Raw genomic sequence first — 19,477 nt, 5'->3', positions numbered from 1 at the left:
TCTCAGCAGGGCTACACAGATAAATGCTGAGAAGTTCATATGTCTTGTTTATGGCACTTCTGACAATACCACTGACAGTGCCAGGGTCAGTTTTCAATTTCAGTTTCAATTTATTTAATTTTATATTGTGCCACATCACAACAAAGCTGTCTCAAGACTCTTCACACAAGCAAGGTCTAACCTTACCAATCCCTAGAACAAGCACACAGGTGACAGTGGCAAGGAAAAACTCCGTCTATTGAGGAAGAAACCTCAAGCAGGCCAGATTTAGAGGGGTGACTCACTGCTTAGGCCATTCTAACAGTTGCAAGGTTTTTACAAAGCTTTACAAAGGTGAAGAAACAGAAAACAGGAAATCAAAACAACATGACATAATAACAACAGAATATCTATTTGATGAGAAGTTCACGTAGGTGGTTATGACACAGGCAGGGGTCATCGAGCATTCCTCATGCCGTCAGTGGGTCTGTTCCCAGGGCAATGTCCATTCCACCACAGACTGCGATGTGTGGCACCAGCTTCTGGTGTGGCATCTCATGGTCAGCCCATCACCCTGTCTTCAGTAGTCATCCCGCTATCCGTACCTCGGACAGAGAGAAAAAGAGCAGAATCAGTCAGCCGGAAAAACTACACCTAATGGTGTGTTTACACATAGGCAAGATGTGTTATGAACGTTATATTTGCGTCATTCTTGGCACATTCCTGACATTCTTAACATGACTTAACGCATCTGAATAGGTTTCTTAATAGTGCGTGATATTCGTGATTTTTGTGGAGCATGTTTTTTGGCTGTCAAAAAAAATCTTCCACGAATGTCACTCACCACACTCATGTCACCTCATGTCATGGAGGTCACAACTGAGCGTGCTGATCTGTCTTGATTAATGGTGATCCTTATTAGAGCATGACAGCATTCTTCTCTGACGTGTTCACAATTAATCCCTGCTGCACCGCATTCAGTTTCATTGCTACACTATGCTGAAGAAGGACAGTGACGCCAAGTCAGCTAAAAGTTTTGTTCCAATGCTCCTCAGCGCGCTCTTGCAGGTGTTCCACTTGCTGCATGTGCCTGATGTTTGGGAAAACAAGCGAGATGAGAGCTGCATGAAGCCACACATCTGGCTCTCTCCATCTCCTTCTCCTCTCTGCGCCACTCCATGGCACAGAGCCCAACTAAGCATGCAGTCACAAACTTCTTCTGCTGTGGATCTTGAGGAGCAAACTGGAGCGATCTGAATTGTTCAGCAACTGGTGGTTGGATGAATATGGGGGTGTGTGTGGAGACAATTCAACTCATTCACAACGTGACAGAACTTAGCGATGCGCTGCAACAGTGCGGAACATTATTCTTGACTGTGTGTAATAGTTCCTGATAATTCTCCAGCAACACATGCCATTAATCGTAATGCGTGGTAACAGGTTGCAGCAGTTCCTGAGGACACCTGACGCCTCTGCCCTGAATCATCACATTCGTGATCAGCTGCCAAGAATGTATACTTTGTGGCATTCGTGACTTTCTGTCATTATGTGTAAACGCAGCTTAAGGTTTAATTTGTCAGTATACAAATAATGAATGTTTGAGTTCAATGGTACAAATATTTCATGAGGTGAAAGCTGGAACAAACCATTCAACGAGGTGAAGCCGAGTTAAATGGTTTGTTCCAGCTTTCACCTAATTAAATATTTGTTCCATTGAACGAATGAAAAAAAACATTCATTATTTGTTTTATATAAAGGCTAAAATAGATCCTTGTCATTTGATATTTTATTAATATATAAACAACGGAAAAGGGACTTAGATTTTGGTGTTCCACTCTAACGTGTAGTCCAGTGATGCTGTGCACTGACTTCGGACTTCCATAAAAAAAGACTTTGTGTAATTCGTCAGTCCAGCCAAAAATCATGCCAGCATTTCATGTGAACAGGTCTTCATGCATCCAGACGGCTTACAGTGGAGGGGATTTTGTGTGTGTGTGTGTGTGTGTGTGTGTGTGTGTGTGTGTGTGTGTGTGTGTGTGTGTGTGTGTGTGTGTTACAAGCTGCGTCAGTTAGCTCAATCAAATCATCGTGTCGTTGTCCCCCACGCGCGTGCACACACGCAACCGGCTCGGTTGACTGTGTACGTCCTCAGTGCAGCGAAATAAAGTCACATCAGAAATGAGTCCAGCTTTTCTTCTTTCTTCCTGCTAACAGCCTCCAGACAGCACGGTGGATGTGTGTGTGTGTGTGTGTGTGTGTGTGTGTGTGGATGTGTGTGTGTGTGTGTCAATGTGTGTCTTACAAGAATGAGCAGAATTCAAGAATTTGTGATTAGCTTGTGCGTGCGTGTGCTACTAAAAAAAAGACTGTGTATGTCCTCAGTGCAGCGAAAAAAAATCATGTCAGAAATGAGTCCAGCTTTTCATTCTTCCTGCGAACAGCCTCCAGACAGCACAGTGTATTTGTTTTGTGTGTGTGCTTGTGCATGTGTGTTGTGCATGCACGAGCATGCGTGCGTGTGCGTGCGTCCGTCCTCATGCGTGATCATGTGCACGCACATGTGTGTACGCAATCGCGCGTGCATGTGCAGAGTGCAATGGTACCAAACATATGGAACCAAATTTGCACTCTAAATGCAATGCAACTCAAATAGGATGAATTAATCCATGTCATGTGACATACAAAGCACCAATCAAATGACAAGGATCTACTCAGCCGTTATATAATAGCTAATTAACAGGACAGCAGAGAAAATACTAAATTGATCGCCAGCAGCTACCCCAAGCTTCACTAACAGACCCAGAATTTAGATAAAGTTGAGGCTGAGACCTCTTCCATTACTAATATTTAAAATGTCAGTCTGTTCAAGAAAGGAGTGAAGCAAAAGATTGACCACCAACAAGTGATGCTTCACAACTTCATATCAAAAGGAGTCATCTTGTTAACCCCAAAATGTGAATCAGCTGCAAGTCATGAATTATCCACAAACCGTGAATTGCAGAATGTGAATACTGCAAAAAATATCTCCCGAAACATGAGTGCGCGTCTCGCAAAATGTGAATTTCTTCATGATTTGTTGTATGTGCTTGGCTGAGGAGCCAGTGGTGCGACATGACCATCTGTTATGACAGCGCACCTCTCACTTTCAGTGCACCACAGGGCTTAACGCCACCCCTTGACTCACACTCATGTTGGACTCTTTCACGTTCCCTATTAGTGGGTGAACAAGCCAACGCTTGATGAATTCTGTTTCATGATGATAAGAAGAGTCGACATTGAAGGATCAAAAAGTGACGTCACTATGAACGCTTGGCCACCACAAGCCAGTTACCTGTGTTAACTTTTCTGACACCTCCTGCTTAATACCCAAAAAGTCAGAAGGATCATAAGGCCCCACTTTCACAGTCTGTATTCATACTGAAAATAAAGATCAAGTGACCTTTTGCCCTTCTGCTCCACGGGAGGCTTCTGTCCTCCTTGAGTTTGCCTGAGGACACCTGCATTACTGTTTGACGGGTGTACCGTCCGAGTCAAACTCCCCACCTGCCACTGTCCCTGGAGTGGATCGCGCCAAATGGGGCTGGGTGCTTGACACCTGAAGCTAGAGCCTGCACAGGGCTTGCCTCCCCGCCTCCTTAGGTGTAGTGGACCCCCCCCCCCCCCCCAAAAAAAAAAAAAAAATATATATATATATATATATATATATATATATATATACAAGGTCTGTTAGAAAAGTATCCGACCTTTTTTATTTTTCCCAAAACCTGATGGATTTGAATCACGTGTGCCTGCATGAGCCAACCTTGAACCTTCGTGCGCATGCGTGATTTTTTTTCACGCCTGTCGGTTGCGTCATTTGCTTGTAAGCAGCCTTTGTGTGAGGATGGGTATAGTCTCTCGTCATTTTTTCTTTGCAAGGAAATGGCAGAACGACTGGAGCAGCGCGACTACATCAAATTTTGCCACAAACTGGGCGACAGCCAGGTGGAAACCATTCTGATTATTCAGATGGCTTTCGGTGACGATCCTCTGGGCATCACACAGATTAAGGAGCGGTACAACTGGTTTAAAGACGATCGCACAACGGTGGAGGGTGCGCCGCGCTCCGATCTGCATCAACACGCTGAAACGACCGGATCGTTTCTAAAATGAACGCTGTGGTGATGTGGGACCGTCGTGTGATTATCCGAGAAACTGCAGAAGAGGTGGACATCAACACTTTTTCGACACATTCCACTGTGAAAGAAGATTTTGCCATGAAAAGAGTGGCGGTGAAATTCATCGGCATGAAGCTGATGGCACATCAACAGCGCCTCCGTGTTGAAGCCTCACAGGACATGTTGTGACATGCCTACCTCTTCCACAATTTCTCGGATAGTCACACGACTGAAAAGCCATCGAAAGCCATCTGAATCTTCTGAATGGTGGAATATATAACCATTCTTGGCCCCACAAATCTTAGAAACATGGTGTCTAACCAGATCCTTACTCTGGATGGCATTACCCTGACCTCTAGTAATACTGTGAGAAATCTTGGAGTCATTTTTGATCAGGATATGTCATTCAAAGCGCATATTAAACAAATATGTAGGACTGCTTTTTTGCATTTACGCAATATCTCTAAAATTAGAAAGGTCTTGTCTCAGAGTGATGCTGAAAAACTAATTCATGCATTTATTTCCTCTAGGCTGGACTATTGTAATTCATTATTATCAGGTTGTCCTAAAAGTTCCCTAAAAAGCCTTCAGTTAATTCAAAATGCTGCAGCTAGAGTACTAACGGGGACTAGAAGGAGAGAGCATATCTCACCCATATTGGCCTCTCTTCATTGGCTTCCTGTTAATTCTAGAATAGAATTTAAAATTCTTTTTCTTACTTATAAGGTTTTGAATAATCAGGTCCCATCTTATCTTAGGGACCTCGTAGTACCATATCACCCCAATAGAGCGCTTCGCTCTCAGACTGCAGGCTTACTTGTAGTTCCTAGGGTTTGTAAGAGTAGAATGGGAGGCAGAGCCTTCAGCTTTCAGGCTCCTCTCCTGTGGAACCAGCTCCCAATTCAGATCAGGGAGACAGACACCCTCTCTACTTTTAAGATTAGGCTTAAAACTTTCCTTTTGCTAAAGCTTATAGTTAGGGCTGGATCGGGTGACCCTGAACCATCCCTTAGTTATGCTGCTATAGACGTAGACTGCTGGGGGGTTCCCATGATGCACTGTTTCTTTCTCTTTTTGCTCAATCTCTGCTCCCCTCCACAGCATGTCTTTTTCCTGGTTCTCTCCCTCAGCCCCAACCAGTGCCAGTAGAAGACTGCCCCTCCCTGAGCCTGGTTCTGCTGGAGGTTTCTTCCTGTTAAAAGGGAGTTTTTCCTTCCCACTGTAGCCAAGTGCTTGCTCACAGGGGGTCGTTTTGACCATTGGGGTTTTACATAATTATTGTATGGCCTTGCCTTACAATATAAAGCGCCTTGGGGCAACTGTTTGTTGTGATTTGGCGCTATATAAAAAAAAAATTGATTGATTGATTGATATATACACTCAACAAAAATATAAATGCAACACTTTTGGTTTTGCTCCCATTTTGTATGAGATGAACTCAAAGATCTAAAACTTTTTCCACATACACAATATCACCATTTCTCTTAAATATTGTTCACAAACCAGTCTAAATCTGTGATAGTGAGCACTTCTCCTTTGCTGAGATATCCATCCCACCTCACAGGTGTGCCATATCAAGATGCTGATTAGACACCATGATTAGTGCACAGGTGTGCCTTAGACTGTCCACAATAAAAGGCCACTCTGAAAGGTGCAGTTTTATCACACAGCACAATGCCACAGATGTCGCAAGATTTGAGGGAGTGTGCAATTGGCATGCTGACAGCAGGAATGTCAACCTGAACTGTTGCTCGTGTATTGAATGTTCATTTCTCTACCATAAGCCGTCTCCAAAGGTGTTTCAGAGAATTTGGCAGTACATCCAACCAGCCTCACAACCGCAGACCACGTGTAACCACACCAGCCCAGGACCTCCACATCCAGCATGTTCACCTCCAAGATCGTCTGAGACCAGCCACTCGGACAGCTGCTGGAACAATCGGTTTGCATAACCAAAGAATTTCTGCACAAACTGTCAGAAACTGTCTCAGGGAAGCTCATCTGCATGCTCGTCGTCCTCATCGGGGTCTCGACCTGACTCCAGTTTGTCGTCGTAACCGATTTGAGTGGGCAAATGCTCACATTCGCTGCCGTTTGGCACGTTGGAGAGGTGTTCTCTTCACTGATGATGCGAAGGAGATGTGTTGCACTGCATGAGGCAAATGGTGGTCACACCAGATACTGACTGGTATCCCCCCCAATAAAACAAAACTGCACCTTTCAGAGTGGCCTTTTATTGTGGGCAGTCTAAGGCACACCTGTGCACTAATCATGGTGTCTAATCAGCATCTTGGTATGGCACACCTGTGAGTTGGGATGGATTATCTCAGCAAAGGAGAAGTGCTCACTATCACAGATTTAGACTGGTTTGTGCACAGTATTTGAGGGAAATGGTGATATTGTGTATGTGGAAAAAGGTTTAGATCGTTGAGTTATTCTCATACAAAATGGGAGCAAAACCAAAAGTGTTGCGTTTATATTTTTGTTGAATGTATGTATGTATGTATGTATGTGTATATATATATATATAATATATATATAAAAATTTTTGTTTTTTTTTGCCGCGAAGTAATTGATCCGTAAACTGAAATCCGTAAACTACTTAAACTGAAAGAAAATTTCTATCTTAAATGATATTCACGTTTTGCGACTTACAATTTGCGAGACCTGCATTCACGTTTTGTGGGATGTTCATGATTTGCAGCAAAATTATTAACGGTTTATGGATTTCACCGTTTGCGTTTTCATTAATGGTTTGCAGATAATTCACGATTTGCAGCAGATATACATTATGGGGCTCAAAAATCTTCAGGCAGCAACTTGGCTGCAGGCACACAACGCATTTCCTCAACTCCCAGCAGCACTCAACATGCGCTGGGAGAGGAGGAATGGCCAGCTAATGCTAAATCTGCAGACATTGCCCCCATACCAGAATCCTACTTCCCACTTGTGAGCAGCAGTTGCACATCTGGCTGTTCCTCTTGTCGCTGCAAATGCAGAAAGTCTGGCATGCTTTGCTGTGGTTCATGTAAATGTGGCTCTAAGTGCTGCAATGTGGATGCATAGTAGATCTAGTGGAAATAAACACTGTTTGCTAAAATGTTTCTATCAATATAAAAGTTGTTTGAGAAATGTGAATTCTATTTTATATAGTGCTGTGTATGATAGTTTAATGTTCATGTTAGACTGATATGAATCTAACATTCTGTGTGAGAAACAAATATCAGTATTCTTATCTACAGTAGTGTTCAGAATAATAGTAGTGCTATGTGACTAAAAAGATTAATCCAGGTTTTGAGTATATTTCTTATTGTTACATGGGAAACAAGGTACCAGTAGATTCAGTAGATTCTCACAAATCCAACAAGACCAAGCATTCATGATATGCACACTCTTAAGGCTATGAAATTGGGCTATTAGTAAAAAAGTAGAAAAGGGGGATGTTCACAATAATAGTAGTGTGGCATTCAGTCAGTGAGTTCGTCAATTTAGTGGAACAAACAGGTGTGAATCAGGTGTCCCCTATTTAAGGATGAAGCCAGCACCTGTTGAACATGCTTTTCTCTTTGAAAGCCTGAGGAAAATGGGATGTTCAAGACATTGTTCAGAAGAACAGCATAGTTTGATTAAAAAGTTGATTGGAGAGGGGAAAACAGACGTCTGTGTGAAGCTAATTTATTTGCAAGAATCCCCCGCAAAGTCCCTCTGTTAAATAAAAGACATGTGCAGAAGAGGTTACAATTTGCCAAAGAACTTATCAACTGGCCTAAAGAGAAATGGTGTTATGTGTCGGACGCAGCTCGGAGAACCGACCAGCGTTTGAAGGACCCAGTATGAAATAAGCAGAGCACGGTTCAAAGGCTAACTGAATTTAATACATAACAGTGATAATATAATAACAAAAGGTGCGGCCTGGCGTGGTGCGCTCCCAGCAGCGCTAACGGTCCGGAGCCAGAAGCTGTTTCGGACCCAAGGACCCCGCTGACACCCCCCAGGTGGCCGCAACAACCGAGTCTGTGAAAGAAGGAACCATTATGTGAGTCCACACTCTACACACAGAACACTGAAAGGTGTACAAACAGCAAACACTTCCTGGCTTGATTACTGATCAGCTTCCGAACCTGCAGGCATGGAACAATCAGTTCCCAAAACTCCACTGCAGTGAAAGCTGATACATGACTAACGTACAGCTCAATATAATAAGGTGTGAGGGACACCACATTTACTGACTGTATAAATGTTAGTCACAAAATCTAACGTACCTCAGGAAGTGTGCTGACGAGCGTGAAACCTCACCCCCTCCTCTTTCACAGACTGTGCATCAAACCTGGACGTTCTCAGCATCCGCTGTTGATGAGATGACTCCCGAGACGATGACCTCACCCGTCTGGTCACAAGGTCGAGTCTCTGGCAAACACACACGGTGCACTCCAGTCTTAAATGCCAACATGTTCCAATCCATCCAGATGCACCACAGCTGTGAGTCCTGACGAGTCGCAGGTGATCAGGGTGAGGTCCTGACAGCCTCAGCAACACAGCCACTCAGTCCCAAACGCACGCCACCTGGGAGGAAAACCAAAAGACAGAAACAAACCGGCAGCCAGGCCCCCCCAGCCATATAACAAATGGAGGAATATTTTGTGGACTGATGAGAGTAAAATTGTTCTAAAATTGTAGTGATTGACAGGATTGCTAAAAAAGCAGTTTGAACATAATAGTTTTGAGTTTGTAGCGTCAACAGCAGATGCTACTATTATTATGAACACCCCCTTTTCTACTTTTTTTACTAATAGCCCAATTTCATAGCCTTAAGAGTGTGCATATCATGAATGCTTGGTCTTGTTGGATTTGTGAGAATCTACTGAATCTACTGGTACCTTGTTTCCCATGTAACAATAAGAAATATACTCAAAACCTGGATTAATCTTTTTAGTCACATAGCACTACTATTATTCTGAACACTACTGTACATGTTTTCCCATATTTTAAGCTTTGAGAGACATGCATATTTATCCTAGAAATGTTTCGTTATAAACTGTCAATCTAAAATAATATAAATTAAATTCTAAATTTGATTTATTTTAATTTCCCACTTGTATAAAACTGACAGCAATTATTGCCTTGGAAAATTTGGTATCTCTGGCTACTCTACTTAAGACCTTAAAATGAAAACATCTTAGTCAGTTGTGAAAATATTAAATATATGTGATTTTCATATAACTGGAGGCATAATAGTGTTGATTAAGCTAATCTTGATTATGCAAATTGGGGATAAAGGATTACATGTACAGCTTTAATATAGTTATTTTGCAGTTAATCTCACCAAAGTACTTTATAGTTTTCAGTTTATTTCTGTAACATATACAAACAGACTAATAAATAAAATGAGTGGTCTTGCTGTTTTATGCAAATTAGGGGTGAAGGGGTAGAGACACAACTTGTCAACTGCAATTTTTGAATTCAGCCAGTCAAAATACATGGAAGTACAAGTTTCATTTTCTTTTATGGAGCAATAAAAAAGGCAGCCATGTTGTTTATGCTAATTAGAGGTAAAGGAGTAGAGATACAGCCTCCTAGCTAAGGATGGGGCCGATCCAATCCAGTATTGGTATCAGCTTTTGATACCAATGTAATTTAAGTATTGGAAATGTAAGATACAACCTGCTGCATTTTCAAAGTCACACGTGTACCAATTTTCATTTCAAGGGGGTGCTATAGAGGCATTTTGCCCTGCCCATGGGCGACACCCCCATCACATCTAAGAGGTTGTCGTTCTTGACCTTTGCATCAATTTTCATGATGATATGACAAAATTAAAGCCATCAACAGGAAGAACGTAATTTCATTGCGAAGGGTTGATATTTGGCACACCGCCACCATTACTCGTAGCTTCACGTTGATCATCATGTACCTTCACCAACTTGTTCTGCATGTTTTAGAAGTGGAATGAAGTTGAAAGGGTTAACTATTTGACAGCAGTACCCGCTGAAGTATAAATAGGACATTTCCTGTTACCAGCAGGGGACACTATGAGTTAGGTTCATATGCGGATGTTCAGGGCAGAGCCCACATCATGTCCAGCAACGTTAAAGGATCTATGATGACGTATGTGAGCATGACAGCCGTTTGAAGTGAAACGGCGTGCTCCAAAATGCTCGCCAAATTTTGACAATCTAGCAGCCACGCCTTTTGATCTACAGAAATTCTTTTGATAACTTTTGATCAGCATGAGGTCATGATGATGTGTACCAAATTTGAAGATGATTGGATGAAATCCCTAGGATGTGTTCGTTCAAATGTAAGTAGTGGAAATGGCCAAAAAGGGCAAAAATTACCTTAAAATTAAAACAGAAAATCAAAATGGCCGACTTCCTATCGACATTTCACCATGACATTAAGGGATTTTTTTTGTGTGTCCCAGCATGGTAAATATGTGTACCAAATTTTGTGAGGCTACAACACAAAAATTTGTAGGGGCACCATTTCCCAAAATATCAAATTTGGGATCCAGCCGCATGACTTTGCAAAGTTTGGTGAGTTTTTGAGCATGGGAAAAGGTCGAAATTGGAGCGGGAAAAGTGTGAATAATAATAATTATAATAATAATAAACAGTGCATTTACAATAGGGTCCTCATAGGACTTTGTCCTACTCGGGCCCTAATAATAATATTAAAGCAGACAGAGCCCTGGTATCGGAATACTATCTATCAGCAGCGGGATCGGATCAGAAGTGAAAAAATGTGGATTGGTGCATAGCATCAATTTTTGAATTCAGCAGGTCAAAATACATGGAAATAGAAGTTTTCTTTTTCTTTTATAGAGCCAATACAAGCAAACTTAATTTGATATAAGGGTGGCTATGTTGTTTTATGCTAATTAGGGAGTAAAGGAGTAAAGATACAGCTTGACAACAAGAATTTTTGAATTTAGCAGGTCAAAATACATTAGAATCAATCTGTTGTCTGCTTTGAAAAGAAAATCCCTTACACACTCTATCCAGGCCCTTTTTCTGAACATAAATTGTTACAATATTTGTTGTGTATATGAGAGACGCATTATGAAAATGGTTTCACATGTACTACAAACTATGGAGACACAGATGTTGATGAATTACTGACAAGCAATATAGAATATGTTGGTTTGCAAATCAGCAAATGCTTAATTATTATTAATTCAATAAAACTGCACATAAAATTCATACTATACATTTCAAGAACCTGTTTTTATGTATATTTTGACCCTTATTTTGATGAAGTTCTGATAAATTTGAGGGAACGTAACATTAAGGATTGTCGAGTTGTGATTATTTAGTTTCCAGTGGTGATCACTAAATGCAATTTATGATACAGATAACAGATGGAGTCCAGAGTTTAGAAGCTATGGAGTACCAACCGATTCCTGCACTCAATGCAGACCTAAGGTTAAGTGCAAGTTTGTTTGTTTTTTGTTGTTTTTTTTGCTGTAACATCTCCACAGTATAAATTTTACTTTAAAATAATTTTCAGTTGTTTTCAAGTAATGCTACTCATTTAGATGGGCGTGATGTCCCTCCTAACTCACAGGCCTGGTATGAAGGTGCAGTTGCAAGGGCGGATAGTCTGCAGACTTGGAATGCTGCTGTTAGGGCCGTCTAACATCAAAATCCTTGGTGGTGAGGTGGATGACTTGGTTGACCGAAATAATCAGGTAAATTGTAGCTCTTGTTTCAACAACAGAAGAACAGGATTTGGATCAATACATGTTTATGGTTTTGACAATGATACAAATGCTGTATAAATGTTATTGTCCCCTGCTAAAATTTTGGAGAGTACAGCATGTTCTATATTTTACTATAAAGTCTTGCTCATGATGTATGGAGCCATTATTGTAGCAAAAGTATTTGCAAATCTGTATTTCGATCTGTGTGTGTGTGTAACCAGATCCACAAATGTGTAAAAAAAAAAAACCTGTGTGTAACCAGATCCACAAATATATCAAATAAATTTGCAAATGTGTACATTGATTGACAGATCAGTAAATGCATACATCGATCTGTAAAAATCGGGCAACTAGATGGGACGTGTACTTACACATGACTTTTGCTGCACTCCTGCCACGGAAGATCGACAAATGTGTGCAGCGATTTGTACATGTGTGGAGGCTTGTTTGTGTGCCTCCGTGGCCATAGAGCTTCACACCACCAGGGGGCACAAGCACCAGTGATATCGGTCACCGCTACCATTTTAATCCTGGCTGGGCCCTCGAAGAACATCCATTGATTAGGTTTGAGGATGTATTTTTTTCTGTTTTGGAGATCAGGAACATGGATAGATTATTATACAAATAATGAATGTTTATGAGTTCAATCGTACAAATATTTCATGAGGTGAAAGCTGGAACATACCATTCAACGAGGCAAAGCCGAGTTGAATGGTATGTTCCAGCTTTCACCAAATTAAATATTCCTTCCATTGAAAGAATGTAAAAACATTCATTATTTGTTTTATATAATGGCTAAAATAGATCCTTGTCATTTGATATTTTATTAATTTATAAACAACAGAAAAGGAACTTACATTTTGGTGTTCCACTGCTGCTAAAGTCCAAATTGTGACATGTAGTCCAGTGATGCTGTGCACTGACTTCAACTTACATTAAAAAAAAGACTTTGTGTAGTTCCTCAGTCCAGCCAAAAATCACATCTGCGTTTGATGTGAACAGCTCTTTATGCATCCAGACGGCTTACAGCGGAGTGGATTTTGTGTGTGTCATCACCTGCGCGCGCGCACATGCAACCAGCTCGTTTGACTGTATACGTACTCGGTGCAGTGAAAAAAAAAACACATCAGAAATGAGTCCAGCTTTTCTTTGTCTTCCTGCTAACAGCCTCCAGACAACACAGTGGATTTGGTGTGCGTGTGTGTGTGCGTGCGTGCGTGTATCTGTGTCTTAAAAGCAGCGTCAGTTAGCTCAATCAAATTATGTCTCAAGAGAGTCATTGCACCGTGCACGCGCGCACACACACGCAGTCTGGTTGCCGCTTGTGCGTGCGTGTACTACCAAAAAAAGACTGTGTACATCCTCACTGCAACGAAAAAAGAATCACGTCAGGAATGAGTCCAGCTTTTCTTTTTCTTCCTGCTAACAGCCTCCAGACAGCACAGTGGATTTGTTTTGTGTGTGTGTGGGCACGCATGTACTCATGCACACACACGAGTGTGCGCATGTGCGATCACGTGCACACGTGCGTGTGCGCAGAGTGCAATGGTACCAAACGTATGGAACCAAATTTGCACTCTAAATGGAACCAAGCTGCACTCTAAATGCAATGCAACACAAATGGAATGAATTAATCCATGTCATGTGACATACAAAGCACCAATCAAATGACAAGGATCCAATCAGCCATTAAGAGCCGTTATTGTAGCCATAGTATTCATTTGCAAATACTTTTGCTACAATAATGGTCCCATGATGGATCTTCTATTTACATTTGCATCTTTTGATTTTGAAATAAAACGCAAGAATAAAAATGGTAATAATAAGAAAATGTTAACACAAATAGCACTATATCAGGGGTGGGCAATTAATTTTTACAATGGGCCACATAGGGAACCTGAATTATGTCCGAGGGCCACACCATCGATAACTCGGCTGTCTCCATTACAAATTTTACAAATAATTACCTATTTAATAGCTTTTATGGGTAATTTTTATTCTTGTAATAATATGTAAATATTTAAATATACCTAAATAAGCCTCTCTAATGATTTGCAACACACAAGCTTGACATTTTTAATATATGTAATAATAATGACAGACCTCATGAGGGCTGGACAGAGACATGCAAAAGGCCGCATGTGGCCCCCGGGCCGCAGTTTGCCCAGGTCTGCACTATATCCTCACTGAAGCTGCTGAAAAAGTGGAGGAAGTTTCTCACAACCAGCTGTTTAGATACCATATTCAGCAAATACACTTGGCCATGCAGGCTTCACTCTGTTGCATTAACAAACACTCTCAGTTGATATTCAGTTAAAGGAAATACACCCACTTATGTATCTGATTACACACAGTCTGATCGAAATACGCATTTGCAAATACTTTTGCTGCAATCATGGCCCCACAATGATGGCCACTTGCTGTTTTATTTAATTTTTATTGCATAAGAAGGATGGATGTTTATACAGTAGTGTGGATCAAATGATGATTTATTCAGAATAAAAAGCATCTTCTGTACTGGTGTTACAGGGCAGAATGCTGTGTCGAACCCTGGGAGTCCCTGAACCACAACAACATCAGGGGGCGGAGCCTCTTCTAGAACCACAGCAAGGTGTGTGTATATATGTGTGTGTATAAAGGTATGTCCTTAGAAGATTGCCTTCCATCAGCGAAAACCTGAATGTCTAGCGATTTCCTACTTTTAAACTCTGATAAGACTGAAATGTTGCTTCTTGGTCCATTGAGACATTGGAATCAATTTGACCATCTTACGCTTAGCCCAGCCTTGTGTGTCATACATCACACTGACAAAGTGAGGACGGGGTGATTTTTAATCCTACGTTGGACCTCCACATTAGAGATATTATGAGGACTGCTTTCATCCACCTGCGAAATATAGCGAAGATTCATCCCATCCTGTCTTTGGCTGATGCTGAGACCCTGATTCATGCAATTGTTTCTTCTAGATTGGACTACTGCAATGCTCTATTTTCTGGTTTACCGCAGTCCAGCATTAGGGCTCTCCAATTGGTTCAAAATGCTGCTGCCAGACTTTTGACAGGAAGCAGAAAGTTTGACCACATTACACCCATTTTGGCATCTCTTCATTGGTTTCCTGTCCCTGTGAGATGAGATATTAAGGTTCTGCTACTAACCTATAAAATTGTTCACGGACTGGCACCTCCCTACCGAGCTGACCTAATTAAACCCTACGCACCGGCCCGGGCTCTGTATTCTCAGCGTGCAGGACTACATTGTGTCCCTACGGTGAATAAAAAATCTGCAGGTCATAGAGCTTTCTCTTATCGTGCACCTGCTTTGTGGAATGAGCTCCCTGCGTCAATAAAACAGTCAGCTTCTGTAGAGAATTTCAAGTCCACAATTAAAATGCACTTATTTTCCCTTTTGTATGGCTAGCATACTGCCATAGTATGTTAATATGCTTTTTACCCTTTTAAATTCATTTTATTAGGAAACGGAGCAGGCCGCGGCCTCAACTTTATTTAAATTCTGGGTATTTTAGTGAAGCTTAGGGCTAGTGGCCGCTCATCACCTTAGTATTTCTTCTGTTTTTCTTGTTGCTTAATGCTGACAAATTATATTGTATTTGTTGTCTTTCTGATGCCCAATTCTGTTTTTTCTCTCTGTTTGAGGTGCAGCTCCATCCAGAGATGCAAGTGGTGTCTTCTTCTGCAAGCCTCCTGTCCTGTGCACCAGCATGGACTCCCAAAATTTCCAGTATATTCGTTTTGCAAATTGTGTTGGTAGCATGGCCCAAGCAGAGGGTCACCCCTTTGAGTGTGGTCTGCTTGAGGTTTCTTCCTCAAATAATCAAAGGAAGTTTTTCCTTAACACTGTCGCCTGTGTGCTTGCTCTAGGGGTTGATAAGGTTACAACTTACTTGTATGAAGCACCTTGAGGCAATTTTGTTGTGATTTGGCACTATACGAGGTCTCTTAGATAATAAACCGACCCTTTTATTTTATTTTTTTTTAACTATATGGATTTGAATGACATGCGATTACACCAATCATGCTTGAACCCTCGTGCGCATGCGTGAGTTTTTTCACGCGTGTCGGTGACGTCATTTCCCTGTGGGCAGGCCTTGAGTGAGATGTGGTCCCGCCCTCTCGGCTGAATTCCTTTGTTTCACACGCTGCTCGAGACGGCGCGCGTTGCTTTATCAAAATTTTTTCTGGACCTGTGAGGAATATCCGAGTGGACACTATTCGAGAAATTAAGCTGGTTTTCTGTGAAAAGTTTAACGGCTGATGAGAGATTATGGGGTGTTTCTGTCGGTGTAAGGACTTCCCACGGAGCGGGACGTCGCGCAGCGCTTCCAGGCGCCGTCGTCGGCGTGTTTCGAGCTGAAATCATCCTAATTTAAGGCTTAATTCACCCAGGACATCGTGAGAGAACAGAGAAGATTCAGAAGAGGCCGGCATGAGGAATTTATGCGGACATTCCACTGTTTAAGGACATTTTTTTAATGAAAGACGTACGCGCAAATTCGCCGAGTCGTTTCCGTGACGACTCGGCAAATCTGTGTGCGCCGCGACAGGAAAAACACCTCCGTGTTGAAAACCATTTGTAGAATTCAGGCGGCTTTTAATGGCTTTCAACAAGTGAGTAACTGAGAAATTGTTTAACAGCTTGGGCATGTTCCAACTTGCCCGTTAAGATTTCCAATGGAGGTGTTTTTCCTGCCGCGACCCCCCGCGGTCGGGTCCAGCCCGACATGCGACTCTGCCCGCACGTTCTTTCATTACAAAATGACCGTTAACAATGGAATGTCCGAATAAACTCCTCATGCCGACTTCTTCTGAAAGTTCTCTGTTCTCTGACGACTTACTGCGTCAACAGAGCCTGAAATGTGGAAGTTTTCAACTTGAAACGGCGAGACGCTGCCGCCTCGAAGCGCAGATCGCCGTCAGGCGCCGTGGACCGTCCTTACAGCGACACTACCAGACCAAAATCTCTCATCAGCCGTTAAAATTTTTACCGAAAACCAGCTGAATTTATTGAATGGTGTCCACTCAGTTGTGCCTTACAGTTTTGAAAAAAATTTTATCAAACAAAGCAACAGTCTCTGAGCCATTCCTAAACAATGAAAAAAATCGACGAGCGGGTGGACGACTCCTCACTCAAAGACTGCCCACAGGCGAATGACGTAACCGACAGGCGTGAAAAAACTCTCGCATGCCCACGAGGGTTCAAGCATGTCTGATGTAATCACACGTGATTCAAATCCATATAGTTTTTGAAAAAAATAATAAGGTCGGATACTTTTCTAATAGACCTCGTATAAATAAAAGAAATTGAAACTGAATGTAAAAATTGATCATTAACTTCAGGATTTAACCTTGCTTCTTCATCATCATCATCATCATCAATATTTTTAAGTTTCTTCATCTTAGCCTAATATGTCTAACAGAATAAATTAAAACTTGATGTAATTTTGTGCCTTCTGTTTGTTTGTTTGTTTTATTAATTTATTTTCTCTCCTTATTTAGGTGACCAGGCAGTAGAGGACTTGGACCTGGATGACCAGGAGTTATTGGCTAGTTTAGAGGCCCAGGAGGAAGTAGAAAGAGCTCAGGTTGAACCTGTTCAGGAAAGTGGCTCTGACACTCTAAGTGATGCCTTAACTCAGTCCTCAAGAAACTCCTTTGTGAGGAGCCATAACTCTGTTGCCTCATCCAGGTGGGTGGCTGCGTTGTAATGTTTTGACATTTTGATCTGGGGATTCTGTGTCAAATCAACTTTCATACAGAAATGCAATATATTATCTTCAGAGAAAATTTTCACTGTTCATGTTGTGATGTCTACAGAAGTTATTAGCAAACACCCCCCCCCCCCCAAGTGTGAAAATAAGCATAACAGTTTTTCATATTTTCATTGTCTGCTATGCACCAGATAGATTATTTGCAGCCAGTGACCACAAATCTTCACAAAGGACAAATATAATTGGCAAACACAACATGGATTCCAGTCCTGTTAAATTCATCCACATTTCCACATTTTCCACAATGTGTCTTTCTTCCTCCCACTTGTTGGACTGAACAATATACAGGAGACTATTTTTTTTTTTTTTTTTTGTATTTACAAACTGTTTCTATTCTTAATTCTTTTCAATTCAAATTCTTAATTCTCAAATTCTTCTTCATTCAATTCAGATTCTTTCTATTCTTAATTTTAAAAGGGTAACATTTGTAATTATGCACCTCATCGTCAAATGTGATTTCTGAAATAAGCTTATCTCTCTTGTCACATAAAAATACAGTTGTCCATTACTTTGACATTCGTATTAACTTGAGGGACAGTTGTACATTACTATCTTCATTTAAAATGGGATGTTTTGCTGTCCTTCAGTAAAACCACTTTTCTAAAGTGCTGCCATTGTGGTCTAAAGCATTGCTTCCCAACTGTGGTCCTCAGGGACTCCCTAAACTGCACATTTTCCATCTCTTTCTGCTCTGCCAAAAACTGATCAGTCAGGTGTGCTCAGCCAATCAATTGCTAACAGAACTTGAAACAGTTTTGAGCTCAACAGAGAAAGAAAATGTGGGAAATGTGCAGGATACGGATCAGGGTTTCCCAATTCAAAAAGGCTGTCTGAAGGCTTCACAGTTCAAAAGTTAAAAATAAATAAATGAGAATGTGGTATTAATCTCCTTTCATCCCTGTGCTTATTAGGACAGTTTTCCATTGCTAATTAATAATTTTGGGTTTTAAGTAGGAGGTGTCAGAAAAGGTACCACAGGGATAACTGGCTTGTGGTGGCCAAGCGTTCATAATGACGTCACTTTTTGATCCTTTGATGTCAACTCTTCCTATCATCATGAAGCAGAATTCAACAAGCATTGGATTGTTACACCTACCCACCACGTGCGCGAGTCGAGGGGTGGCGCGAAGCGCCATGGTGCAATGAAAGTGAGAGGTGCCCAGTCATCATCCCACAGGTGGTAGCTTCGCACCACTGGCTCCTCAGCCAGGCACATACAGTAGTGTTCAGAATAATAGTAGTGCTATGTGACTAAAAAGATTAATCCAGGTTTTGAGTATATTTCTTATTGTTACATGGGAAACAAGGTACCAGTAGATTCAGTAGAGTCTCGCAAATCCAACAAGACCAAGCATTCATGATGTGCACACTCTTAAGGCTATGAAATTGGGCTATTAGTAAAAAAAAGTAGAAAAGGGGGTGTTCACAATAATAGTAGCATCTGCTGTTGATGCTACAAACTCAAAACTGTTATGTTCAAACTGCTTTTTTAGCAATCCTGTGAATCACTAAACTAGTATTTAGTTGTATAACCACAGTTTTTCATAATTTCTTCACATCTGCGAGGCATTAATTTTGTTAGTTTGGAAGCAAGATTTTGCTGGTTTACTAGTGTGCTTGGGGTCAGTGTCTTGTTGAAACACCCATTTCAAGGGCATGTCCTCTTCAGCATAAGGCAACATGACCTCTTCAAGTATTTTGACATATCCAAACTGATCCATGATACCTGGTATGCGATATATAGGCCCAACACCATAGTAGGAGAAACATGCCCATATCATGATGCTTGCACCACCATGCTTCACTGTCTTCACTGTGAACTGTGGCTTGAATTCATAGTTTGGGGGTCGTCTCACA

General features: G+C 41.4%; 1 protein-coding gene across 1 annotated transcript in view; it reads left to right on the top strand.

Annotated features, from left to right (window-relative positions):
• Nucleotides 1-19,477, top strand: part of rmi1 (RMI1, RecQ mediated genome instability 1, homolog (S. cerevisiae)) — a 47,315-nt gene that overhangs the window by 18,571 nt on the left and 9,267 nt on the right. The window contains exons 5-8 of the mRNA XM_034170445.1: nucleotides 11,487-11,557; nucleotides 11,700-11,823; nucleotides 14,365-14,446; nucleotides 17,349-17,538. Of these exons, the coding sequence (XP_034026336.1) occupies nucleotides 11,487-11,557; nucleotides 11,700-11,823; nucleotides 14,365-14,446; nucleotides 17,349-17,538 (467 nt within the window). The remainder of the gene's footprint in view (nucleotides 1-11,486; nucleotides 11,558-11,699; nucleotides 11,824-14,364; nucleotides 14,447-17,348; nucleotides 17,539-19,477) is intronic.

This window comes from Thalassophryne amazonica, chromosome 5 (genome assembly GCF_902500255.1).
Source record: "Thalassophryne amazonica chromosome 5, fThaAma1.1, whole genome shotgun sequence".
NCBI lineage: Eukaryota > Metazoa > Chordata > Actinopteri > Batrachoidiformes > Batrachoididae > Thalassophryne > Thalassophryne amazonica.
This window is presented reverse-complemented; position numbering and strand designations above follow the sequence as displayed.